The following is a 27995-nucleotide window of genomic DNA, read 5'->3' on the forward strand; positions in this document are numbered from 1 at the left end:
ACTCACCACAGCTCAGTGAGGATTCTGATTCCCATTTTTCACCAGTAAGAAGACTGAGGCTCACAGATGTCTATTTGCCTGGAACACCTTACAGATCCCTCCTATTCTTTTTTTTTTTCCTTAATTTTTGGCTCCAATATACGGCATGCGGGATCCTGGTTTCCTAACCAGGGATTGAACCTGCACCCCCTGCATTGGAAGCATGAAGTCTTAACCACTAGACCACCAGGGAAATTCTTCTCATTCTCATTCTTAAGTCCAGCCAGCACCATCTTTCTGCAGGGAGGGGGTCCAAAGGTCATTCTCTGTGGAGGATGGGAGGTAAAGAGGATAAAGATTTTGTGTGCCCCTCCCTTCTGTGACTTCCATAATCATCTCATAGGTAACTTGTGTAACTTCAGGGGAAATAACTTCAATATTCACATAAGCATGATAAAGTTAAAAGAGAAACAAGGAAGGGATAAATCAGGAGCTTGGGATGAACAGATACAAACTCTTATATATAAAACAGATAACAAGGACCTGCGTATAGCCCAAAGGACTATATTCAATACCCTGTAATAACCTATAAGGAAAAGAATCTGAAAAAGAATATATTTGTGTATAACAATCACTTTGCTGTATGGCAGAAATTAACACATTGTAAAAAAGAGAGAGAGAAAGGAGGAAACCCCATATATAAACCAATTCATCTGTCCTGGCTTAGAAGGCTCTGCAGAGTCTGTCCCTGGCCTCCATCCCACTCCCTCACCTCACCTCCAGCCTCACCTTCCAGTGCTCTAGTAACTATCAGTTCAGGGACTCCCTAGGCCCCCAGGCCTTTGTGCCGTAGAACAAGCCCACCCTGATCCCTCCACCCTCCTCCCTCCACCTCTTCGCCTCAGCTGCCCGCACCTCCAGGACCCCCTTGAGAAGGTGCTCCTTCTGTCCATCACCCGGATCCCTGCTGTCTGTCTCCTCCTCCCAGACCACTCCTCCCCATAGTCCCCGTGCCTGGCACACAGTAGGCGCTCAACATACACTGAGATCTGACACTGACGAGGGTTTGTTATGAAGCAGCTGCAGTTCTGCTTTTCATATGTTGAATCTTTCCCTTTCCCAAGGTGAACATCTTCCTCTCCTATAGGTGAGAAGCTTGAGGCTCTGGTTCTGCTCTGCTCCACTGGGCTGTGGGCTCACTGGGCCTGGGGCATGGGGACTCGGGCCACCTTGAGATGTCACTTCCAGGCAGCTAAGTGTTTGCATTCACTGGTCTCAGCCCCTCGGCCAGCCCTGTCAATCCCTTGAAGGACAGATCCTGGGTTTCTCGGGGTTGTCACTCTAGCCTGGGGTCAATAAGTGTCTGTTGATTTGGTACCAGTGTTCTCCCTGGACAAGAGACTAAGCATTAACAACAAGAACCTAGAGATGTTCTTGACCCTGTGTGTGTGTGTGTGTGTGAGAGAGACAGAAATCTAATTTTATTTATTTATTTTTGTTCTCTTCAATTTGTTTTATGGCCCCAGCGGCTGGCTGCCAGCAAACCCAGGCTGGTGGCCTTGCCTTGTAATTTCTGTAAGTGCCTTCTCGATAAAGTGATGAGATTAATTCATCAGAATTCCTGTGGTCTCTGGAGGGCAGTCTAGGAGAGCACAGGGGCAGGGAGGGGGATACACACACACTCACACACACACACACACACACTCATCACGGCTGAGGGGTAGCAGGGTTGGGGGTGGGCTCTCCCAAGACACGGACACGGCCAGCATCCAGCATAAATTCAGCATTCTGACTTGGGAGTGTGCCCAGCATAGACGCATGCAGACTCCACCTCGGGCAAAATCACTCGACTTCTCTGGGCCCCAATTTTCTCATCTGTCAAATGGGCACAGTATGTTCCCATCTCCTAAAGTCCTATGGATTCAGTGACAGAAAGCACATCCAGGGCGTGGTGAAATGCATGCACTGGGTAGCAAGCAATCAAAGTGAACACGCTCATTTTCACATCCATCAGGGCTGTCAGGGTACATGTAGACAGAGGACTCCAGGATGACTCCTTTCTAGGTGTCAGACCTGAGGCTAGCCACCAGCTCTGACATCTAGAACATGAGGACCGGGTCTCCCATGGATAGATCTCAGAGCTGATGCTGTATGTGTGCCTGTGGGAGGGGGCCAGGAATGATCTGGATTTTCAGTGAGATCTCGAGTTAAAGGGGGACCCTCCACCATCGACTCTCTTTGTGCCCCAGGAGACAGAAAAGCCCAGGGGCAACCCCATCAGCTGTCCTTAAACAGTTGCAGAAAAGCGGGTAAGTCCTCTCCCGGGGCTCAGGGATGGGGGCTGCAGGGCTTAGATAAACAGTTCTTGAGGAATTTATGGGCTCGGAGTCTGCTGGCTAAAACCAGAGCCTGAATGGCCACCGTCTTCAGCTCTGGAGTGATGGGGCTGGGCTGGTCCCACTTGGTCCCACTCCCTTATTTATATGACTCCTGAGGGACAGAGATTATCCCTGCCATCGGCATGGTCTTCAGCTCTCCACCCTTCCCCTCCTCCTTACCCTCCAGCTGATGATCTGATTCATGCCGCTGGCTTCAGCTGACGTAATTGGCAAGGACAAGGCAGCATGAAACTCTTACATCTACCTGCCTGCCGGATCCCTCCACCTGGAGTTCCCTTGGATTTCTCATACTTCCTCCAGCTGAACCTGTCCTCACCCAGACTTGCTCATACTCTGTCCCTTGTCTCAGCAAAGCCATCACTAAGCCACCTGCCACCTGGGTCAGAAACTGAGGGGGCATCATCGATGCATCCCTCTCTCTCTGTTACTTCTAAGGTCTTTTTCATCCTACTTGCCTGGTACTTCCTGCCTCCTTCCCCTTCTGCTGCAGGTCATTTCCATGACCATCATCTCTTGCCTCACCTTTGCACTTGCCTCCTTTTTTTGGTTGTGCCATTTGGCATATGGGCTCTTAGTTCCCCAACCAAGGACTGCACCTGTGTCCCCTGCAATGGAACTGCAGAGTCTTAACCATTGGACTGCCAGGGAAGTCCCTTCACTTGCCTCCTCCTGTTTCCGTTGTCCTTTCCAGTCTGTCTTTAGAGGAGGAAATGGCAACCCACTCCAGTATTCTTGCTGGAGAACTCCATGGACAGAGAAGCCTGGAGGGCTACAGTCCATGGGGTCGCAAAGAGTGGGACACAACTGAGCGACTATCATTCACTCACTTCCAGTCTCTCTACCCCCACACTGACCCTGGAGAGATGGAATTAACTTTCCTGTGCAAAATGCCTCACCGGATCTCTGGCTCATCACACACACTGACACTTAAGTCTGCAGGCCTTCCCAAGAGCCCACTAAAGGGCAGTCGGGGAGTGAGAATTGTCACCAAAGAATGAAGGAAGTTGAAACCAAAGAAGCCAGAGGGGATTCCAGATAAGAAAGAAGCCCTTTGTACTGCAGGACCTCAAAAGCCTCAGGTGTTGAACACACAGCAGAAGATGGAGGGAGGTATGGGATTGAAAATGGGAATTTGCTGGAAGTCTGTATTTAAGGAGCACCACTCCATGTGGCCACCAAGAATCTCCCCACAGCCTGCACAAGAGAAGCCAACTTAATTTCTGGAGAGCATAAGTAAGAGAATCGGGACTCAGGAATATGAGGCTCAGCAGAGGGCAGAGGGCAGAGGGAAGCTGAAGCTGAAAAGAGGATGACTGAATATTGCAGACCAAACAGTGAGACCACTCAGCCTCACTCCCCAAGCCCACCTCCAGAATTCTAGCAGCCAGATGGACACTCCACCCACCACTCCCATCCTCCACCTCCTACTCTCCGACCTGAAGATGGGAAGAATGAACAGCATCAGAGGAAAGACAAGCAGATAAAAATAAGCCAAAGGAGAGCTCCTTCTGTACTTTTAATCCCTGTTGGCAAAGGATCATCACTACATTTTGGGAAAGCCTTCACTATAAGAACCAACTGGAATAATCAGGAGGAAAAATATGTGGAAAGAAACCAGGACAAAGCAAAGAGTATTAAAACCTCTACAAGCAATCGTCAGTATACTGTTTACTTGAGAAGGTAAAAATACTGTACTCAGGGATTCTCTGGAGAAGGAAATGGCAACCCACTCCAGTGTTCTTGCCTGGAGAATCCCGTGGACAGAGGAGCCTGGTGGGCTGCTGTCCATAGAGTTGCACAGAGTCGGACACGACTGAAGTGACTTAGCATGCATGCATGCATTCTTAGATAAGGAAATGGCAACGCACTCCAGTATTCTTGCCTGGAGAATCCCAGGGACAGAGGAGCCTGGTGGGCTGCTGTCTATAGGGTCGCACAGAGTCGGACTGAAGTGACTTAGCAGCAGCAGCAGCAGGGATTCCCTGGTGGCACAGTGGTAAAGAATCCACCTGCCGATGCAGGGGACATGGGTTTGATCCCTCGTCCAGAAAGATCCCACATGCTGTGGAGCGACTAAGCCTGCATGCCACAAATTTTGAGCCTGTGCTCTAGAGCCCAGGAGCAACCACTGAAGCCTGAGCACTCCAGAGCCTGTGCTTGGCAACAAGAGAAGCCACTGCCATGAGAAGCCCAAGGTCCACAACTAGAGCATAGACCGTGCTCGCCAAAACTAGAGGAAAGCCCACGCAGCAACAAAGACCCAGTACAGCCAAAAATAAATTAATTTAAAAAGTACTGTACTCATGAAACAAGAACAGCATGTGATAAAAGGGAAATATAAAATGGAGGGTATAGAAATTAAAATTATAAAAAATTTTGGACAGTAGGCTAGAAAAGATGTAGGAATTAGAAGATTGATCCTGGAAGCTGAAGATCCGACTCTTAGGAGTTTTGGAAAGAGCAGATAGTGGAGAGGAAGTTATTACCAAGGGAGAAAGGGAGGGAGAGAAGGATGGAGGGATGAAAATGTTTAAGACCTAAAGAATATGTGTTTCTAGATCAAAAGGCCTGTTGAGAGTCCAAGAATGAATGAAAAAAGAGCTTGACAAAATAATAGAGGTGGAGAACAAATTAGTGACTGCAAGGCCAGGGAGGGGAGAAAACAGAAGGTGGTGTGCCTGTAGATAAAAGGGTGGTGCCAGGAACCCTGTGTAATGGAACTCTTTTGTGTCTTTTTTGTCTTGAAAGACAAAAAAAAAAAAAAAGATACTAAAAACTTTCAGTGAGAGAGTAAAAACAAGTCAAATACAAAGGATCAAGAGTAAGATTGGCCATCATATCTCAAACCACAAGGGGGAAAACTCTCTGTGCATACACAAATGCAAAAAACTCACGTGCACGTTCCCCACTCTTTTTTTCTACTCAGCACTCATCACCTTTGTTTATTTAGGTTGGTTATTGTCAGCTCTGTTTGCTGCTATTTTCAAACACCTAGAACCATACCTGGGAAAGAGTGAGGCTCAATATACACTTTCTAAGCGAATGAATCAAACTTCTTGACAACAGCACCAGAAGTTAGAAGGCAAAGCAGCAGTGGTATCCAAATTCTGGGGAGAAACTAGTTTCAACTAGCATCTAATATACGGGTTGAAGGATTGAGTAAAGGCATTTCTGCACTTCCAGGATGTCAACAATTTCCCCTGTGCTGTGCCTTCTAGCATGAGCCCCCTCCCCCACCCCCCAAAAGGGAAGGGCCGAAAAGAGGAAGAGCTACGATCTGGAGAAGAGAGGGTCCAACCGGGAGGAAAGACAAGGGAACATCCAGGAGGAATAGGCAGTAGGCAAATAGATTGACCGAAAAGTGTGATATAACCATATTCAGACAACGGGGAGATGGGGAAACGTATGTGTGTTGGGAGGGTTTGTATAATCGGAACTAACTCTTCATCCTCCATAACAGAAGTAAAGAGAAAATGGGAAATTGCTAAGTCAGTAAGTAAAGCTGTAAAGTCAAACTAGTAACTAAGAAGATAAAGGGCTGGAAGAAAGATTTTCTTAAACGACTAACTTCAGATTACAGGGGAAGGGGAGAGAGGTAGGGTCAGGGACTGTTATTTTTCATTATGAGTTATGCTTTGAGTCTTTTTAAACTATGTGCACGCATTATTTGGATAAAAGTTAAAAATGAATTTAACACTAATTGTAAAATTAATTAAAATTAAGTGCAAAATTAATTGTAAAGATAAAATATAACCTCCAGGGAAAAGCGCATGAGGCACTTTATGGTCTGGCTACCTCTGACCAGTCCACTCTGACTTTGCTTCCACCTAAGCCCCAGTCTTTCGGCTCCAGGAGACCACACGAAGCCTCTGAGCTGTTTCATACCTCCCTCCAGCTGAAACCCCTCCTGGTAAAGTCTTCCACATCCTTGGAGCCTCTGCACTCCCAGGGCCTTTTTTGGTGAGACCCTCTTGTTTTCTGTCCCAGGCAGGTTTATATGCCCCTTCCTGTTCGCCCCCAACAGGCCTCACCCATCACTCCCCTCCCCACCCCACTCCCAACTGAAAGCAACAGCTTAATGTTTCATCCTCAGGATTTTGCAAGCTGTCCTCCCTTCCGAACCATGTGCTTACTGGAGATAGAGACAGGTAGGTCTTTTAATTCTGTATCTCAAGTACAGTGCCGGCCACCTGAAATACCTGTTAATCAAATGAATTTAAAGCAAGAGCCCCCATGCAGAGAAACCTAGAATTCAAGGGTGACCTCCCAGTTGCCAAATGCAATCCCCTCCCCGGCCCTCCCTTCCTGGTCCTTCCTGAAGCAGCAGACGCCCATCACACCTCTTAAAACCCACTCCTCTGTTAGATTTCATCTCCCTTCTCTGCAGGGACTCTTGCAAGGTCTCTGACCGCTTCTGTTTTTATTGCATAGAATCTAAGATGCTTTCAACAGTAAGACTGCACCATTATTTTATATACCACCAAGAAAGAGAGAGAAAACATCTGCCAATCAAAGTTTGGCTGAGCTTCCTTGCCACTAGCATTTTCTTTCCCCCTTATTAAGAGCTTTCTGAGATTTAGGTTCAGATTTAATCATATAGCATTCTTGTGCATACATGAAAGGGAATAGATAAGAAAAGTAAATTGAAGATATTGCTAAAATTTCTCAGTGTGACTCTCCCGAATGAATCATTTTTGACCAAAGTCATTATTTTCATGTTTTTCCACGGAACTGTCATCTCTGCTAACAAAGGAGCTGATGATGCTGTGCTTTTCAAGTGTCCCTTGTTGTCTTGGGGCTTTCATTCCAGGTCACTGGCCCCTTTCTGCAAGTTTTTAAGGCGTTTGTGAAGGCAGTGACAACCCATACAGTTATCACGTAACAGACAGTAATCGGCCCAATTCAGAGATGTTATATGGCGGGAGGGCTTCCCAAGCGGCTCAGTGGTAAAGAATCCACCTGCCAATGCAGGAGATGCAGGTTCAATCCCTGGGTTGGGAAGATCCTCTGGAGAAGGAAATGGCAACCCACTCCAGTATATTCTTGCTTGGGAAATCCTATGGGCAGAGGAGCCTGGTGGGCTATGTCCATGGAGGTCGCAAAAGAGTCAGACACAACCGAGTGACTAAGCAACAACTAAGTAGGCTGTTAACTAGATCTCCTAACTGGACCATTAAAATCACCTCTTATCTGGTTTGCCTGACCTTAAACGCTCCCACTTCATTGCCAGAATTACCTTTCTAAAAGGAGATGTGATTAACTCCCTGCTCAGAAACCTTCAATGGCTTCTCATTGCCAAATATAAATAACGAAGAACAAATCCTATTTATTTAATACCAGGCACTAAGCTGTCATATACCAGACGCTAAGGTACACACTGTACTTGCCTGCCTCGTTTAATTTCTACAAGAATATCCTGGAAGCAGGAGGTATTTAGTAGCCCCGTCAATCCCATCTTATTGACAAGAAAATTAAGGCCCAAAGAAACTCAATAACTTGTCCAAGTTGACACCACTAAGAAATTATAAAGTTGGGAGTCTAAACCATCTGAAGCAGCTCATGCCAAAGTATTCCTCTGTTTCTGCCTCGTGGCTCAGAGGTTAAAGCGTCTGCCTGCAATGTGGGAGATCTGGGTTCGATCCCTGGGTCGGGAATATTCCCTGGAGAAGGAAATGGCAACCCACTCCAGTATTCTTGCCTGGAGAATCCCATGGACAGAGGAGCCTGGTTCATGGGGTTCGCAAAGAGTAGGAAACGACTGAGCGATTTCACTTTCACTTCCTTCACTTCCTTGAAGCCCTCCCATCAAAGGGTTTGTGAAGCCCTTTGACATCCGGTCTGACGCTCTGTTTCAGCCCCTTACCTACTCACTTCCTGAGCAGAGGGCACTCAACTCCTGTGGGCCTGTTTTGCTGTTCTTTCTACCAAGCACTTTCACTCCTCACTCCTGCTTAGCTGCCCCTTCCTCTGGGAAGTCCTCCCTGCTCTGCGTGGCTGACTTTCAACCTGTGTCTCACCTGACTTTCACCCTGGCTATGCCTCTGAAAAAAGGATCTGTGATAGTTCTTCCTCTCCCTCCCTCAGTGCCTTGAAGATAGTAACATTTTTGTGGGTTTAATTGATTCTTTTTGTGCACATGAGGAAATTGTCCAGAGCACCCCAGGCCCTGCTCAAGGTCAGCTGCTGGCTGGCGAGTGTCAGGGCTGGGCTGGGACAGCACCCCACTCCCAGCTCCTACTTACTCCTGGCTTTTTCTCTGCATCCTTGTCATAGTCTCTTTCCCCTGGGATCGCAGGCCTCCTTCTCCAGGACAAAAGGCCTGGCTGCCGTCCAAGGCAGGATAACACATCAATCACCCCCCCGCCCCCTCCCCCGCCCCCGCCCCGCCCAGTCTCCTCGGGGAGTTTCCTTCCAGGCTTGCAATCTGGGCCCCAGGTGAACAGAGGAAGCTTGGTTCCAGGGCCTCTTTCTTGTTCCTCCCCATCTTAAGGAGCTGCTCCAGGGGCCTCCTGGTGACCTGCAAAGTTGGCCACGTGCCCTGGGAACGCAGGGAGGGGACAGGGTGGTCGTACCCTCCGCATAGCCCTCATGGCCGAGCAGCGTGTGTTGTCAACAGCTTCCATTCCATCTAGAAGGAAATTCAAATGCGACTCTCACCAGGGCGCAGAACTGTGTCAGCCTCTCAGCCTCTTCTGCTTAGCCCTCACTCACTCACAACAGCCACAGTGGCCCTCCTCCTGGTCCTGAAACAAGCCTGCTGGTTCCTCTGCCTGGAATGCTGGCTCCAGGATTCAGTCACCTTCTGAACGTGGCCTTACCTAATCCTCAGACTAAATTAGGCCCCCTCTCTCAGCCACCTTGGGCTTCCCGAGTAGCTCAGCTGGTAAAGAATCTGCCTGCAATGCAGGAGACCTGGGTTCGATCCCTGGGTTGGGAAGATCCCCTGGAGAAGGAAATAGCAACCCACTCAGTATTCTGGCCTGGAGAATTCCACGGACTGTATAGTCCACGGCGCTTGTCTGGGTCTGTCATAATGCTCAAAATTCTCCAAGCCAGGCTTCAGCAATATGTGAACCGTGAACTTCCTGATGTTCAAGCTGGTTTTAGAAAAGGCAGAGGAACCAGAGACCAAATTGCCAACATCCGCTGGATCATGGAAAAAGCAAGAGAGTTCCAGAAAAACATCTATCTCTGCTTTATTGACTATGCCAAAGCCTTTGACTGTGTGGACCACAATAAACTGTGGAAAATTCTGAAAGAGATGGGAATACCAGACCACCTGACCTGCCTCTTGAGAAATTTGTATGCAGGTCAGGAAGCAACAGTTAGAACTGGACATGGAACAACAGACTGGTTCCAGTTAGGAAAAGGAGTATATCAAGGCTGTATATTGTCACCCTGTTTATTTAACTTATATGCAGAGTACATCATGAGAAACGCTGGACTGGAAGAAACACAAGCTGCAATCAAGATTGCCGGGAGAAATATCAATAACCTCAGATATGCAGATGACACCACCCTTATGGCAGAAAGGGAAGAGGAACTCAAAAGCCTCTTGATGAAAGTGAAAGTGGAGAGTGAAAAAGTTGGCTTAAAGCTCAACATTCAGAAAACGAAGATCATGGCATCCGGTCCCATCACTTCATGGGAAATTGATGGGGAAACAGTGGAAACAGTGTCAGACTTTATTTTGGGGGGCTCCAAAATCACTTCAGATGGTGACTGCAGCCATGAAATTAAAAGACACTTACTCCTTGGAAGGAAAGTTATGACCAACCTAGATAGCATATACAAAAGCAGAGACATTACTTTGCCAACAAGGGTCTGTCTGGTCAACGCTATGGTTTTTCCTGTGGTCATGTATGGATGTGAGAGTTGGACTGTGAAGAAGGCTGAGCGCCGAAGAATTGATGCTTTTGAACTGTGGTGTTGGAGAAGACTCTTGAGAGTCCCTTGGACTGCAAGGAGATCCAACCAGTCCATTCTGAAGGAGATCAGCCCTGGGATTTCTTTGGAAGGAATGATGCTAAAGCTGAAACTCCAGTACTTTGGCCACCTCATGCAAAGAGTTGACTCATTGGAAAAGACTCTGATGCTGGGAGGGATTGGGGGCAGGAGGAGAAGGGGACAACAGAGGATGAGATGGCTGGATGGCATCACTGACTCGATGGACATGAGTCTGAGTGAACTCTGGGAGTTGGTGATGGACAGGGAGGCCTGGCGTGCTGCGATTCATGGGGTCGCAAAGAGTTAGACGTGACTGAGCGACTGATCTGATATGATCTGATATTTACTGTCTTGCTTACCCACAGCTCCTGGCACAAAGGTTGGGACTCCATAAAGTTTCACGAAAGAACCAAACAACTGCTTCACAAGCTTCGATGTAAGGCAGCAGGTCCCCTCAAACATTGCTCTTTAGAAAATAGCAAGTTGCTTTATATCTGGGTCTTTGTGAGGTGTCTCTCATATCAGAGGTGCTGTGTCAGTCACTTCATACTGAACAGCAATTTGAGGAGACCCATTGCCCCAAGAAGACCCCAATTAAGGCCTGTCACCCAACTAAATCAATAACAAAGGCAGGAAGAAATTTAAAACAATTTTAGTTATTCCCAGGAACAGGAGTCACAATAGCAAACACTGAGAGTGAAAAGCAGTAGGTACCTGATATGTTGTGGAAACCATAATTATAAATTGACTCAACTACTTTTTTGCGTGCTAAGTCACTTAGTCATGTCCAACTCTGAGAGACCCCATGGACTGTAGCCAGCCAGGCTCCTATGTCTGTGGGATTCTCCAGGCAAGAAAACTGGAGTAGGTTGCTGAGCCCTCCTCCAGGGGATCTTCCCAACCCAGGGATTGAACCTGCATCTCTTACGTCTCCTGCACTGGCAGGTGGGTTCTTTACCACTAGTACCAGCTGGGAAGCCTAACTATATAAAATACGTAACGACAGACTTACTACCTAGCACAGGGAACTATGCTTAATATAATCACCTATACTGGGGCAGAGGAGAAGGCAACGGCCCCCCACTCCAGTACTCTTGCCTGGAAAATCCCATGGATGGAGGAGCCTAGTAGGCTGCAGTCCATGGGGTCGCTAAGAGCCAGACACGACTGAGCGACTTCACTTTCACTTTTCACTTTCATGCATTGGAGAAGGAAATGGCAACCCACTCCAGTGTTCTTGCCTGGTGAATCCCAGGGACAGGGGAGCCTGGTGGGCTGCCGTCTATGGGGTCGCACAGAGTCGGACACGACTGAAGTGACTTTGCAGTTAGCAATGGGGAAGAATCTGAAAAAGAATATATGTGTTTAACTGAATCATTTTGCTGTACACTTGAAACTAACACAACATCATAAATTAACCATATTTCAATTTTTTAAAACTGACACAACTGAAAAAGAACTATCCTAATGATCTAGGAAATGTACTTAGGGCTCCAAATAGAACTTTGAGAGACGGCAGCATATCCAGGCTCACAAAATCTCCCATAACAGAGATGGAGTGTGTGGAACAGAGGTGGAAGGAAGTATGCTCTGAAACACCACGCTGAGCAACTCGACCCAGAAAGTGGCTCTGGAGAAGGCAAAGACACTTTCATCAAAGAGTCATGCGAAACTTTGGGTAAACCCTGCCTTTTGAAAAGGAAAAGGTTTTTCAAAAAAGAATACATGGTCTTACAGAATGTGACTGAAAATATGCAAGCATAACAAACAAGCATGCTTATAAGTAAACGTGACTATTTTATCTAGATCCTAAAGGCTTACATACACACATTAGCCAAGTGTCTTTGGTTTGCCCTCATTGGGAAAATGAGAGATCACTTCAGGGATTGCCTTCTACTCAGACACATTGAGAACTTCCTACAGGCCAGGTACTGTGGAACGGCATGGGGCTCGGCGGAAAAATCGAGATAAATGTAATGCCTCAGGAGATGCCGGGGAAGCAGATGACCAACAGCAGTGACGGTACAGTGTAGGAAGTATCATCCGCGTGCAGAAGCTTCGCAGGAGCACACGGAGGGGCAATCAGCGGAACAGAAAGCAGGGTCCTTGCTGAGAGGGTCAGGGTTTGGAGGTACAGCTTAGCATGGACGCCTGGGTGGTCCCTCAAAAGGGCCCCTCACCACTGCAGTACTCATGACAAAGGTTTTCACTACTGTGGGTCAGTACCACAGCCCAGAAACCTGTGTGGGCCAGCCACAGAAAGGGGCTCCATCTCTCACAGGCCGACTCATATTGTCCAAATTCAGGGACTTGATGGATAAGCCTGGGGATGCCAGCACACTCAAGGAAAAATTGATCTGTCCAACCAGATTCTGCCTAACCATCAAGTTCACAGAGCAGAAGACCTATGAGGGACCTAATGCCAAAGTGCAGGGGGTTGTAAGTCCCCCCCACCGCCCCCCCCACCCCGCCGCAAAAAGTCAGAAAAATGTAAATCCTTTACGCTTTGTGGCCTGAAGGTCTGACTACTACTCTACCAAAGCACCAACACAGAGACAATATGTAAACAAACAGGTGTGGCCCTGTTCTAAGACGGCTGGATTCACAAAAGCAGAAAGCTGCCTGCAAACTGCACTTTGCCCACCTCCCCCATCCCCAAAGAGGCAGCCCCAGCACGGCGCAGAGTACTGAGAGCCCAGTAAGCAGTGAGCGCTCAGTAAATATTTGTAGGCAGGGAATGGGATTCTGAGGGCTTTCTCCCTAAGTCTCTTGTGACTCCTTGGTTCCCATAAATTTCTTCTATTGTCCAAATTCAGTGTAACCACTGAATGGAGCACATGGAAGGAACCTAAAGAGGGAAGGGAGGCTGTGAGCTAGCATGATTTTCAGACCTGTCCTGGCATTTACTTTGTAAATGGATTATTATTGCATGTGACTAAAGGCCCTGTTCAAAATGGCCTGAACATCCTCCTTAACTAGGGAGGTGCTTAGGAGACTACGCCCTGGGCTGGCAGCCTAAGGCAATGCCTGTAGCCTCGCCTGCTCTAAACCTTTGATTCTGGCATCTAGAGGGCAGGTACTCTGTGTCTCTCCCTGAAGCTCCTTACTCAGGAAAGTAAAGTCAAGTCGCTCAGTTGTGTCCAGCTCTTTGTGACCCTATGGACTGTAGCTCACCAGGCTCCTCTGTCCCTGGGGCTTCTCCAGGCAAGAATACTGGAGTGGGTTGCCATTTCCTTCTCCAGGGGATCTTCCCAACCCAGGGATTGAACCCGGGTCTCCCACATTGCAGGCAGACTCTTTATCCCTCTGAGCCACCAGGGAAGCCCCTAACTCAGCGCAGGGACTCAATTAATGCTCTCTTGGTTCTAAGCTCATCTCTGGGGTTGTCCAATTGTAGGTAATTTGTTTCCTCTTTATATTTTCCCCATATCTCTAAATTTCCTACAACTGTTATGCTCAGAAACAACAAAATCAAAATCTTTGTTAGAACAAAATCAAAGAATTGATGAAATAGCCAGAGCAATCCATCAGCTTTAGATGGACAGTCCCTGTTCCAAACATATATGTCTTTCTGGTTGAAAATGAATAACTCTTCCTGTGACTAAGAAAAGGGACAAGAGCAGGCCAGTTCCGATGGCACTAAATGCTCTGTTTGTCTTTGGGCTTCTAGGAAAAGATCGTTATCCTATTCGTGGGAGCAAATAATGAAGACTATTTACAAATCCTTCCTGTGGGCCCTTGCTGAGAATGTTCTTAACACCCAGGTTGCTGTCGAGGGTGTAGCAGGATTCTTGAGTCGACACCAGCCTCTGCTTTCAGAAAATTTGATCCAGAATTCTCCAGCACATTAAGGAATAAGGAGAGAAGAAAATGTAATTGTCTCTTAAAAGACAATTTTTCAAAAACTGACCTTCAGGAGTCTAAAATAGTGGCAATCTTACCAAGATTACATCCCAATTTTAGAAGAAAAACACTGCTCTTTCAGTGGCTTAAATTGTTTTAAACATCTCATGTTTATCCTTCCAATATCCAATGATATTAATTGGATATTGAACTGGGGGTTTTCAAGCCTGGCTGAGACTTAGAACTGCATATAGTGCTTTTCACATCTAGAAATTCCAGGGCCTCTTCCCAGACTGGGGGATGTGAAGCTAGCAGGGACCAGCATACATCCATTCACGGTGCTGAAGGCTAGCGCAGTGCCGGACAGAAAAGGGTTCCGTCAGTATTTGCTGAGAGAAGTTGGTACCACGCTCCTTCTGGGAAAGGTACAGGGAACTGGGGGCCTGGGGTTCTAGGCAAACTTACTTTTTTACTGTTGGAATAAAACAGTAAAAAATTCCTATGTACTATTTGCATATTTGCCATGCTTATATTTTTAAAGGGTCCATTTAATAAAGAAATTTATCTATAGCTAAAATGGTTTAAATCCTGTTAAGTTAAAATAATAATTGTACTCTTTAAATTAATGAGATTACAAAAACCTGCTTTGTAAGATAAAACAGATTATGTCTGTTGTCTAAGTAATAGTGTCTTAAGGGATACTAGGAAAGTGAAAATAATAACTGCAGACATTTATTTAGTACTTACTAAGTGCCAGGCCAAAACATAAGTGCTCTCTCTCTCTATATATATATATATACACACACACACATATATATAAAATGCATTACTTACATATGTGCTTTATATATATATAATGCATCATATATAATGTATTTTATATATATAATACATACAATGCATTATATATATATATATAGTATATAATTAAGCCTCTTTTTAACAGCTCTATGTGAGGTAGCCATGACACCATCTCACCTTTCCTGGGAACAAACTAAAGCAGAGAAACTGAGGCAGCCCCCAAGGGCACTGAGCAGTAAGGTAAGGGATGGAGCTGTGCGACCCAGAAGCCCACCCAGCAGTTGGACAGGTCAACACACCGTTTCAACTAACACGTTAAACTGGAAACATCCTAGGACCCTTAATTAGTTTAATAAATAACTTCTCACAAGAAATTTAAGCAAATACTTGTTGACTGAACAAGCGAAGAATCATCCATGGAAGCTCAGCTTGCCTCTTCTAAAAGAGAAATAGGGGAGGAGGGCAAGGGAGGATACCCCTGGACCGCCAGGCAGGGCAGGGACAGGAAAGCACCCCTGAGTTTTCTCTAGTCTGGTCTGCAGTCTCTGTCCCCAGGGGACAGCATCTGCTCATCTCAGTGACCTCCACGAGCAGGGCTTTTGGTCTATCCTAGCGTCAGGCTGGCACTTAGTAGGAACTCACAGATAGTCAGTGGGATGCATGAAGCAAGGGCTCTACCTGTGACCTACTGTAGTAAGAATCTTGGTTACCATGCGCAGCCATCATTATCCCCTATTTACCTAGGACTCACTTCTCAGCCCTGGAGGGCTCTTTCCCACCCATTGAGAGAGGCAGCTACCCCATGGCCTTCGGAACATGACTCAGCCGATAAGCACACACTTTGTGAAAAGCCCTCAAAGATGGGCCACTCCAGGATGGGACAGGATGAGTGGTCAGGGTGCAGTGGGGGGGTGGGCGGCAGGGGGAGATCCCCTTGCTCTTCCCTGACTCTTTAAAGATGAAGAGGGTAGTCACAGTCCACTTGCGCAATTACAAAGTGAAAGTGAAGTTACTCAGCTGAGTCTGACTCTTTGCAACCCCATGGACTGTAGCCTACCAGGCTCCTCCATCTGTGGGATTTTCCAGGCCAGAATAATGGAGTGGGTTGTCATTTCCTTCTCCAGATGATCTTCCCAACCCAGGGATTGAACCCAGGTCTCCTGCACTGTAGGCAGATGCTTTACTGTCTGAGCCACCAGGGAACAAAACGAGAGACCCATTACAGTTCAAGAGGTCTGGAATTGCAGGGCAAATAGGGCTGCTAACATTTTCCCCCCTAAAATCAGCTCTTTAGGGTCACACATTGGACAGTGTTTCCCATCCTAGGCACACCTAGGCATTTGTGCAGATCTTCCGGGGTCCCCTAAGGGGCGGAATGCCATTTCAACAACAGCCTGCTAGTTAGAGCCCACATCCAGAATCCCAGGATGAGAAGCCCTGGGGAGACCGAAAGGAGAGTCTCCAGAACCTGGCATTCAGAGGCGCCCAGCCCTGCGCCGGCAGCTGGCTCTGGGGGATCACTGGCTCCCTGCCGGGCCGTACCCCCACCCCTCCCCGGCCCGGCCGGCGGCCCCGTACCTTGGATGGTCCTCTTGAAGAAAGCCTTGCAGGCCTCGCAGGAGGCCACGCCGTAGTGGTAGCCGGAGGCGATGTCCCCGCACACGAGGCACAGGCGCTTGGGGATGGCGTTGAGCATGTACTCGCACTTGATGGCCGAGTCCTCCATGAGGCCTCCGGCACAGTCCTCGTAGCCCTTGCGGCACGGGGTGCCTCCCAGCCCGGCGCCCGCGAACATGGGCGGCGAGTCCAGACCGTTGGCGTGGGCGCCCAGGGCTAGACCGAAACCGCCGCTGGCGTCCGACGAGCCGCTGGGGCTGTGGTGGCTGAGGGCATCAATCCCCGAGGACGGGCTGGACGGCTCGGTCTTGATGAAGGAGCCGCAGCTGGAGCCCAGGTGCCGGTCGTCTGCGGACATCCTGTTCAGCAGCCTGGGGACAGAGAGAGCAGGAGTCAGCTCGGAGAGGGTGCGGTGCGTGTGACGTCCCCAGGAATTAGCTCTGGGCTCCGGGCACCGGGTGGGTGGGGTGGCTGGGAGGGGCCTTATGCTAGGTATTGGTGAGATAAAATGCTGGCGGGGGTGGGGGAGAGGTCAATTGGGCTGGGGGGAAAAGGAAAAAACGGCACAGGCCACAGTGAGTTTCTGGCATTACCCCCCAGAACCTTCTGAGTCCTCAAAATGAAAACTCTGTTTGATCAACTTCAGATGAGGCACCCCACCCCTCTGCAAACTGCTAGTCTAAAGGGTGAAAAACGTGGTAACCTTCAGCCAAAATATCTGGCCAAGCTTCCCACGCAACAGTAATAGATTTGAAGTCCGAAGGCAACAGCTCTCGGACCAGACACCCTCAGAACCAGATCCGATGACCCAGTTCACCTGATCCACTCCCCATCCCCACCCCGACCCTGGGGCAGCAGGTAACCCAGCCTCGGAGCTTCCCCCGAAGGCCACCATCACTGAGACTGGGACCAGAGGTGCCACGTCACCTGACCAGGGCAAGAGGCAGGGCTTGTGGCTAAGGCATCAGCCAAATTGGCTGCCCCCTGGGGACCCCCTCTGCACCGGGGCACATCTGGAGGGTGGCCCCAAGGCCCCCTCTCTCATTCCCCTCTATCGCCCCAGAAGAGGTTGGCCTCCCCCTCAAGAGACTGTGCCTCCATCATGCAACACGAGGGAGCCCTCCAACCCCAACTCTGAGCATCACCTCGCTGATTCTTAACCGTAAGTTTCCACCTCTAAGCGCCCCTGCCTCACTGGAGAGTCAAAGGAGCAAGAACAGCAAGGCAGGATCACCACAAAGGGTCATAAAACATTTCCCATAAGGAAAATCCCTCCTCCCAGAACCACGATGGGTGGGTGGGAAGGCAGGCGAAGTATGACCCCCAGGACCAGGGGAGGGGCTTCTCTCCCATGTGAGCGAGAAGAGTGAAGGGCAGGGAAGTGCACTCAGGGAAGCCCAGCCACAGCCCACACTCAAGAGCTCTGGGCCAGGCAGGCCCTGGAGTCAGGAGGCTGGGTCAGGGTCCAGCTGTCCATCTGTCCATGTCCTGGCCTCACCTGGTGGAGGTACAGAGGAGGCCACGGCAGATGCCTGAGCAGCAGGTGGAAGTTAAGAAGGAAAGGTCCTGGAGAATGAAGGGGGCTGGAGAGGGTGGGAGTACAGCCCCGTTCATGGGAAGATGTCCCGGCTGGGAGGGAGGGAGGGTCCCAGTGCTGGAGGAGCTGGGAGTGCCAGTGCTGGAGTCCTACCTCCAGTGATGCTCAGAGGGAGCCCCCTGTTTTCTGAGCAGCTCACTGAAGAAAGCATTGGTCCCCGAGTGGGGAAGGGCTCTCCTATCACACCCACAAAGCCCACCCTCACAACACAACCTTGGCCACACTTAGCCACAACACCCAAGGCAGTCACAATGGGGAGGGGCCTCCCTTGTTCCCGGTCCCACCAATGATCTCATAGTCACTGCCCCTCCCAGAGGGCTGTTCCATCCGTCTACACTTGAACGTGTCCGGAGGCATTGCCCCGCAGACAGTTCTAATCAGAAGCTGGGAGCTCTCTCTGATAAGGATAAAAGATCCCTAAAAGGCTCCTACTGTCAAGAAGTTTATTATCTACTGGAATGTAGTGTTTGAAGATAGAGGCTCTCAGGTCTCTCTGGTTTCAAACTGAATATTCCTGAGTCTTCTGAGACACTTCTTCCGCTAGCTCCAGGTTCCCTTACACCTCTGACTGGTGCCCTGTCATGTCCCCAGGCTCCACATGGTCACCTGCCTCCCGTCCATCTATCAGCAGGTCCCTGGCGTGTCCTCAGGAAACCCCATCGGCCTGAGCAGGCACAGAGGCGCCTGTGGGTTCACCCCCTATGATGCCCTTGCGCTGGACCTGCAGGGAGAGTGGACTAGGTGCTCTTACCTTTATAATCCCCTCCCACTGCTGCTTTGTTGTTCAGAGGCTAAGTCATGTCTGACTTTGCGACCCCATGGACTGCAGCACGCCCGGCTATGCTGTGCTTCGCTATCTCCCAGAGTTGGCTCAAACGCATGTCCACTGAGTTGGTGATGCCCTCTAACCATCTTATCCTCTGTCACCCCCTTCTCCTCCTGCCCTCAATCTTTCCCAGCATCAGGGTCTTTTCCAGTGAGTCAGTTCTTTGGATCAGGTGGCCAAAGTACTGGAGTTTTGGCTTCACCATCAGTCCTTCCAATGAATATTCAGGACTGATCTCCTTTAGGATGGACTAGTTGGATCTCCTTGCAGTCCAAGGGACTCTCAAGAGTCCTCTCCAGCACCACAGTTCAAAAGCATCAATTCTTCGGCACTCAGCTTTATGATCCAACTCTCACATCCGTACGTGACTACTGGAAAAACCACAGCTTTAACTATAGGGACCTTTGTTGGCAAAGCGATGTCTCTGCTTTTTAACATGCTGTCTAGGTTTGTCACGGCTTTTTTCCCAAGGGGCAAGCGTTAGGGCCCTGCCGTTCCCAGAAACATCCCAGGCCTGCTGTGACGAACACTGCAGGACAAGTCAGCTCCCAGACCCAAGCCCTCCTCCCTCAGGCTTACGAGTGCCCCAGAGGTTTTGGAAGACACATTTGAAGTCAACAGAAATTATTGCAACTGCTACTTAGTGAGCACATTTTATATACCACCCACTTCAGGTCTGTCTCTCGGGTGTACAAGAAGCTCGTGCCCAAGGGAAGCAATTGGAGAGCTCTACAGCCACGTCCAGTGAACAATTTTCCAAGTGTCTTCCCCAACCCCACGGCTCAGCCAGCCCTGATGGACACCCAGGCCAGGCAGCGGTTTCATGCCCTAAGCCTTGGTTTTCCCTCCTAGCCCTCTCCTTGAAGGCTTCAAGGGGCACAGGCACAAAGCAGTCTTTAGTGGGCTGAACAGCCAAGATGCACCCTGTCCAGGCCACCGCCTCCAGGCCCTGGCCAAGTGACTCTAGGACTGAGAAGGAAGCAAACTTGCCCCTCACCTCAGAGTTGGGACAGAAATCCAGCCACTAATTTAGAGCCTGGGCTCCAGCTGAGAGTCTGATGATTTCATTCCTGCAGGCTTCTCCTTTTGGTGACCCTTATTTTGGCCCCAGGAGGAGACTGGTGGGCTGCAGTCCATGGGGTCGCTAAGAGTCGGACACGACCGAGCGAATTCCCTTTCACTTTTCACTTTCATGCATTTGAGAAGGAAATGGCAACCCACTCCAGTGTTCTTGCCTGGAGAATCCCAGGGATGGGGGAGCCTGGTGGGCTGCCGTCTGTGGGGTCGTGCAGAGTCAGACATGACTGAAGCGACTTAGCAGCAGTAGCAGCAGCAGAATGTCTATGCCAAGGAGCTTCAACATGTACTCCGGGCACCAGGGTGCCAAAGGCTGACCAGATAGGAGGACATGCCCAGCGCAGCTCATGATGTCAAGAAGCTCATCCTCCCACCAGGACAGACACTAAACAAACACATGTGTGCAGAGCGCCAGCAAGCCCGGGGGTGGGTGGGAAACTGCACTAATAGGGGCTCCCCCGCTGCCCCTCCGGTCCGGTTTCATTCATTCGCTCTTTCATTTGCATTCTTTTTCCCTCCAGGAAACCTGCCCCTCCCCCCACCCATCCTTAACCTCTCTTTAATTCAAAAGCAAAACGTAAAGACAAAGGGAAAGAAAAGGGCCAAGAAGTAGTGGCCAGAGGAGCTGAGAAGAGAGAGTGAGTTGTGGACGTGCAGTGAAGACAGCCCTCGAGAAGGGGGTGGCGGCAGGTACGTGCAGCCGCAAAGTCAGGGGAAGTCAGGAGTGCACGTGTCCCCTTCAGTGAGCAGTCAGGATGTGGCTGGTGACGTCCCCAGAGCAGTGTCCTGGCATGGGCGGGGGTCGGGGGGGGGGGGCGGTGGTAGGAGCCACACAGGCCAGAGCTGCAAAAGGCCCGGGAGGCAGACAATCTTTCTGGAAGCCCGGGCAGAGGAGAGGGTAGGGGTAGGGGCTTCCTTGCACACCTTTACACAACACCGTCCACTTGAACTCAGGGGTGGTGGAGGCAGAGAAGGAATGTTTTTGTTGTTACTGGCGGTAATTTATCTGCTTCTTTGATGAGGGGGAGGTGTGTCAAGAATGTAAGGAACTTAAGAAATTTAAAAATTACTTTCCAGTTTGCCTGAAGCGACCCTGATCCCACCTACTGACCCAATATAATTATCCACCACTCCCCATGTCTCCCCAGAGGAGACAATGAATTCTATGTGAGTCTATGTTACATGCTAATGGTAAAGAGCAAATCAAGATGGAGAGGTTGAGATGACCAAAGATGAGTATCAGCTTTTCTCAAATTCTGGTCCAGCCTTCATCAGAGTCAGCCAAGGTGCTGGTTGAACAGGTAGCTTCCTGGACTGACCCCATGTTTTTGCTTAGTCGATAAGCCGTGTCCGACTCTTTTGCGATGCCATGAGCTGTAGCCCTCCAGGCTCCTCTGTCCATGGGATTTCCCAGCGAAGAATACTGGGGTGGGTTACCATTTCCTTCTTCTGGGCATCTTCCTGACCCAGTGATTGAATCTATGTCTCCTGAATTGGCAGGCAGATTTTTTTTTTTTTTACCACTGAGCCACCTGGGAAGCCCAGTCATATTTTGAACATTCATCCCTGTAGGTGGGGCCCAGAAGTCTACATTTTTGGTTCTGTATGTTGGTTTGTTTTTAGCACCGCAGCTGTGATTCTCAGAGGAGTTAAGTTGGAAACCTACAGGAATAACACAGGTGGTCAGGGGACCCGGTTGAAGTCCTCAAGGAATCTGGATGCCCCGGAAGAGAACTGAGCCGAGGCAGTACAAGGGGGAGGGAAGGTTGGCTGTGCAGAGGGGAAGTTTGGAGGTGGTCTCTCTCATCCCCCAGGCAGCCTTTCCTCATTCCATGGAAGGGGAGGTGAGGTCCAGAGATCTAGCGAAAGGAAGAAAGTTTTTAACAGCAACTGCAGGAGGAAGAGAGAACAGAAATCAGGAGCATAGAGGCTTACCAGGCCCCTTAACTCAGCCTGCAAGGCAGCAACACGGAAAGCTTCGGCCTGCGTTTCTCAGCTCAGGCATTAGTGACATTTGGGGCTGGTCATTCCTCACTGGGGGCCAGCCTGTACACCGTAGGTCGGTCAGCAGCATCCTTGCCTCTGGAAGCCAGTAGCACCCCCACCCCCAGAGACAACAACCCAAACCTCCAGGCACGGCCAGATGGTCCCTGGGGGACAAATTGCCCCTAGTTAAGCATCACTGACTTGGCTATTGGAGGGAAGGGGGAAGGCAAAGGGCCCGGAAGCTGAGGGTGTCGTTCGGAGATGGAACAATGTCAGAAAGCACAGAATTGGAAGACGGAAGGCCAGAGGGTGAGTAGGTGGAGTTTCCAGTGGGTGGAGGCTAAAGTACAGAAGGAAGAAGAACCCGGACAGCTGGAAGGATGGGAGGCTGGGTCAGGGAAGATCTCAGAGATTGGAGCCAGGATGCCAAGGCTCAGTAGGATGTGGCCATGGGGCTAGTGGCCAGGACGGGATGCAGGAAGAACGTAGCGTGGGGATGAGGTGGAGGTGTCGACACTTGCGCCCTGGGGAGGAGAGGGTCATGTGGAGTACACCATCTGTGGTTGGCTGGGGCCCAGTTCCCAACTGGTCGATGACTATTGACTTTATGGGAGGGGCCCACTGCCCAATCTGAGCTGCCTTTGAAAGAGCAATAGTCAGTGGTCTAAGTTCCCGGAGGCATTCTCTTCCCTCTAATTCAGCTCGTATCAGGAACACAGTTAGAGCTGCCCTGGGCCTCAATGTCACCACCATCTGATTAAAATGGCCCCCCAGTGCCAACCCAGGCCTGCCCCTGTTCGCGTCCAATGTGGGGCCCTTACCCCAGAGGGACCTGACCTCCTGGGATGCCTGAGCTTACTCTCTGCCTCTGCCAGATAATCACTTTGCTGGACAGCAAAGTGGGTTGGAGGTTTTCCTAGTACAGAGACCAACAGCACCTTGGAAGTTCTGAAAGAAACCCAAACCATTCAGCTCTTCTGTCATGAACCTAACCCTAACCCTAGAGGAACAGAAACTCCAGGGAATCAACAAGAAAGCGATCATCAGTTTTTTAAGCTGGAATCCCAGGGGTCTACCCCCTTCAGGGCCACTTGCTGGTGGGCTGGCAGAAGAAGCTTCAGGAGGAAAGAAGCCTCCTGGAGGGAAGAGGGATGGGCCAGCCTGATGAGCCTAGGGCCTGGCTCTCTGTCCTCTGCAGAGTAGAGTCCAGCCACCACACGCCAGAATTGGGGTCACACATAGAGGGGCTACCCTCAGAATCAGCTTTTGGCTCTGTGCCAGGCTGCCCTATAAGAGCAGAAACAAGCCCCCAAGTCACTTAATGGTTACAAGCCATTGCTCTGATGTGAGCCAGTCATAGTAGCTGTTGACTTTGAGTAAACAGGTCAACCTCTCTGGGCCTCAAGGTTCCTCATCTGTAAAATGGCCCCATCACAGCACCTCCTTCATAGGGCTGTTCTGGGTGAGCAGGGCCTAGATTGAGGGCCGGAGGAGGAGGCGGCGACAGAAGATGAGATGGTTGGATGGCATCACCAACTCAGTGGACGTGCGTTTGAGCCAACTCTGGGAGATAGCGAAGCACAGCATAGCCGGGCGTGCTGCAGTCCATGGGGTCACAAAGAGCCAGACGCGACTGAGCGACTGAACAACAACAATAATGTAGGCAAAATGAACATGCTGGGGCCCAGCACGCTCTCAGTGGACGGTGTCTGTCTTGTGATTCTCCTAGGAAACCCCTCCCAGAAAATCCAGCAGCTGGCTGCAGCCTGGGGTGAGCCCCAGCAAAGCTCTTCCCTCAACCAAGTCTAGAACTGAGGATAATTCCACAAGGAACTTACCATTTACCAGGAGAGAAAAGTAGTGGGTTAGGAAAATTAAGAGGATAAATAAGCCTGAAACGGGAATCCACTCTACAGAAGAAAAATAGCTTCTGAACACTTGAGAGACTCTTATGTACATTTCCATAATTAATTTGCTAACCAGAAGCCACTGAGCTGTTCATTAAAGCAGACCCTCAGATCCTCCAGCAAGGCTTTATTTGTTATGAATCAGCCCGCCAGGCACTTGAAAGTAACAGAGCTAAACTTCCTTTACAAATAATGTTAGAGAACGCAGAATGAGCCTTTATTGGAGGGATAAGATGAGGACCACGTGGCTAAATGTGAGTAATTGACAAGGTCCCCAGCATTCCTGTTGGGACATGGATTCATGAGGACTTATCACATGAGAGGGAGGGAAGAAAGGAAGGAAGGCGGAAGGAAGGGAGGGGCGGAGGGTGAGGAGGAAAGAAGTATCATGAATCAAGGCTTCTAATTAATCCAATTTCATGCATCTGAGTCCATTCTTCAGTCCATTCATATATATATATATATGCTTTTTCCCCTTACACTTATATATTTCTTTAATTCAAACTGACCTTCTCCTGCAGTAGTCTGAAACACCCATTTCAATACATAGTATTTTTATCTCTCATGAAATCTCGCAAGGCATATCTTTCAACGCTGGACCCATTTTCCTGGACAGACACCAGCACAGCGGGAATCAGCGCCTGAAAAATACTCAGAGATTCTCCTGCCTGACCTGGTGACCTTCAGAGGAGGAGCTGAAGACCCCAGAAGTTGTGACTCACTTAAAGACACTTACTAGAGAGCCAGGCTGGCTGGGGGCTGCCTGGAGACACAGCGGGGGGAGGTGACCTGTGCAGGGGAACAGGGTGACCCCACCCACCTGTCACCCTCCATCACCGCGTCCACTACTGCACCACCGGTCCCCACGTCCACTACTGCACCATCGGTCCTGTGCTGGTTTGATTTTTGTCTGGTCTCCTTAGGAATGCTTTCCTCATGCTCTCTTTCTCTCTCTTCCCTTAAGACTGGGACTTAAGACAACAAAATGACCCGGTTGCAAACTGGCTTCAGTAAGAGCCCGCCTATCCCTCTGTATGCTGCAGCTCAGGCAAAAATCTGTAATTAAGCATCTTGTCGTTAGAAAGATTAGTCAAAACCAGGCTGATCCCAGACAACTGATTGAAATCTCGTTCCACACAAATTACGGCACGGAAAATAATGATGGGTAATTAGTGCCCTTCAATCGGGGTTTTTATCCATGATGTCCCAGGCTGCATCCATCATCATGAGAAGAGAGAAGCTTCGCCAAAGCAGGAGGAGACTGCTGGGCACTGAGGGGCTGCCCCGGCACAGCGGGAGGGCCGGGTCCCCTGGCAGAGTTCCAGCCCACAGTGGACAGCCACTGGCTCTTCTTGTAGCTGTGTGCAGATTAGACAGAGGGTCCCCCTCTGGGCAGACCAATTCAAAACTTCAGTCCTCACCCCGGTCCTCTCAGGGGAGTGCCTTCATGCAGGGCCCCAAAATACCTAATGGCTCTCACTTTAGCCCATCTGGCTAAACTCTGGCCTCTGACACCACAAACAGATGTGTCTGGAGGAAGGACAGCTCATAATTTCAAAAGATGCCCCCAAACACACCTTGAGCGATCTTCCTTTCAATTGCTATTGGAGATCTGACATCCAGGAATCTAAACTCTTCTCGAGTCTGTTTTTATTTTCACCCCATAATACGCAGTGATACGGCATAAATATCCCACCTACTCTCACTGAACAAATTCGGCAGTTTTCAGATGACATTTAATCCTAGAGGTGCCGTGGTGTTGGGCCATAGACCTTAGTGGTTGGAGCTGGATTGCCTGACTTTGAATTCCAGTTCTGTCTCTCACATGTAATTTAATCTCTCTGAGCCTCAGTTTATTCATCTGTAAAATGGGGATGGTGATAATTATCCTGTGTATCTCATAGGGTAGTCCTGAGGATTAGTGAGTTAACACAGAAAAGAGCTTAGAACTATACCTGGGGAAAGTGCTCAGTAAGTACCACTAGCAGTTGCTACTAGCACTCTTTTGGTAATGAGGAGACAGTTTCCATTCAGTCTCTAATAAGTTCTGTCCCACAGCAAGCAAGCCTGTCTTGCTCCCTCTCCCCTTCCCATCATTCATCCATCGTGCATCCACCCATCCACCATTTAATCAGGCAATTGTGTGCTTCTCTGCATGCTGCAACTTCCACCGAGAAAGTCCCTTTTCAGACAAAGGGGTTCCTTATTCAGGCGCTACTAGAACCAACTGTTAGAACTAACCAGCCTCTCTTCTGGGAGCTGCCAACCAGCTCCAGCATTCTCTCTGTCTCATTCCCACACGCACACCGAGATGCCATAGGAACTGCCACATGTGTAAGGCTCTCTACCTGCTGGCCCAGCAGAGTGACCCAGAGCTGTGCTCGTGACCCATGCTGGGCAGTGTCTCTCCCTTGAGACCTTGGTGTCACAGCTGCCTCTCCAGGGACAAAGGCCGTTAAGATAGACATTTCCAAGTGTGAGCAAGGTCATACTTCACACCATGGTACAGCAAGAAAGACGAATATGGAAGCTGGCAGTAGAGAAGGGTGCCGGCCAGGGGCAGAGCCCCAGGAGCCTCAGTTGGCAGCTACCAGACAGCATGGCAGTGCCTATGTTCAGGGGAGCGATGATGCATGATTCCTTGCTGTGGCAGCTCAAATGGGGTGTTGTGACAGCTAACCACTCCCCCGCCATCTCATCCGTTCATCCACTCGCCCTCTCCCTCCTTCATTCATTTCAACTATTTCTTGAATATCCATGGTGTGCCAGATACCATTCTAGCCCCCAGGATGGATTGGTGTCCAAGGTGGACAGGTTTCTGTCCTCAAGGAGTGGCAACACTGTATTTCATTGACTTTAAGCTATACCCTTTTATTCACTTTTTTGTTTTTTTGGTCTAGTTTCTGTTTTTCTCCCCACATTTTAACATCTTGGCAATCAGAATGCATCTTGAATCGATGGCATGCCATAGCTTCATTTAATTAGCGGTTATAAAAATATGGTGTCTATGATGTCATAGATTTAATGAAATATGATAATAAGTATAGCTGAGATGGCCACGAGTTCACCAAAAGCAGCTTCACGTTCTGTCTAGACACAGGAAGACCACACTTCTCAGTCTCCCTTGCAGTCAACTGTGCCCATAGACTGGGTCCTGGCCAAGGGCATGTGGGCAAAGAGATGTGAGCCACTTCCCCATCTGGCCCATAAGAATCTCCCCTGGCCACTCCCTGCCCCGACTCCTCTCTCTCTCTGTCCTTCCCCATCTGCAGGCCACACAGGGTCCAGGTAGAGGCTCCAGGAGGGGATTCCAGTGCCCAGGGGCATGGCAGAGCCACAAGTTGGAAGGACCCTGGGCCCATGAAAAACTTCACGAAAGGCTATCCACCAAGCAGCTTCCCCAAAATGTTAGGTGGGCACGGTATCACCTGTCATGTTAAGCCACTGAAACAGGGGTTGTACTGAATATATGACAATAACCAGTGTTACCCACTCTAACAAACACAACCGGTAAAACAGCACAGTGATGAGCACTATGAAGAAGGCAGGAGGAGGAGGGGACGACAGAGGATGAGATGGTTGGATGGCATCACTGACTCAATGGACATGAGTTTGAGCAAGCTCCGGGAGTTGGTGATGGACAGGGAGGCCTGGAGTGCTGCAGGCCATGGGGTCACAGAGAGTCGGACACAACTGAGTGACTGAACTGAACTGAACTGAACTATGAAGAAAGAGAAGGGCCAGGGCACAGATGGCAGAAGAGAACAGTATCCGGACACAGTAGTCAGAAAAGGCTTCTCTGAGGAGGCGACAATTTTAGCAAAGCCGGAGCAAAGACAGGGTGAGAAGCATGGCGGGAGAGCTCTGAGTTGGAGGAACAGCAGAAAGACACGGGGAGGCCCGCGGACAGGGCCCTCTCCCAGCCGGTGGCACTTGGACCAGGCAGGAAATCGAAGCGCCCCTGCTCTGTCCCGGGGCCACCTGCCTGGGCTGAAGCCCCCAGTGATAAGGAGGTC

General features: G+C 49.6%; 1 protein-coding gene across 3 annotated transcripts in view; it reads right to left on the minus strand.

The window, feature by feature from the left end:
* The window catches only part of ESRRB (estrogen related receptor beta), a 185808-nt gene that overhangs the window by 40104 nt on the left and 117709 nt on the right, over positions 1-27995 (minus strand). For 2 of the 3 annotated variants that reach the window (XM_086319504.1, XM_086319503.1), the window contains exon 2: positions 16548-16957. In XM_086319504.1, coding sequence (XP_086175630.1) covers positions 16548-16957 — 410 coding nt within the window. Of the gene's footprint in view, positions 1-16547; positions 16958-18084; positions 18216-27995 lie in introns of those variants that run through there. The other variant, XM_086319505.1, reaches the window with a different exon arrangement.

Source organism: Bos grunniens, chromosome 10 (genome assembly GCF_055505025.1).
Source record: "Bos grunniens cultivar Pamir isolate PY7600 chromosome 10, Bosgru_T2T1.0, whole genome shotgun sequence".
Classification (NCBI taxonomy): Eukaryota; Metazoa; Chordata; class Mammalia; order Artiodactyla; family Bovidae; genus Bos; species Bos grunniens.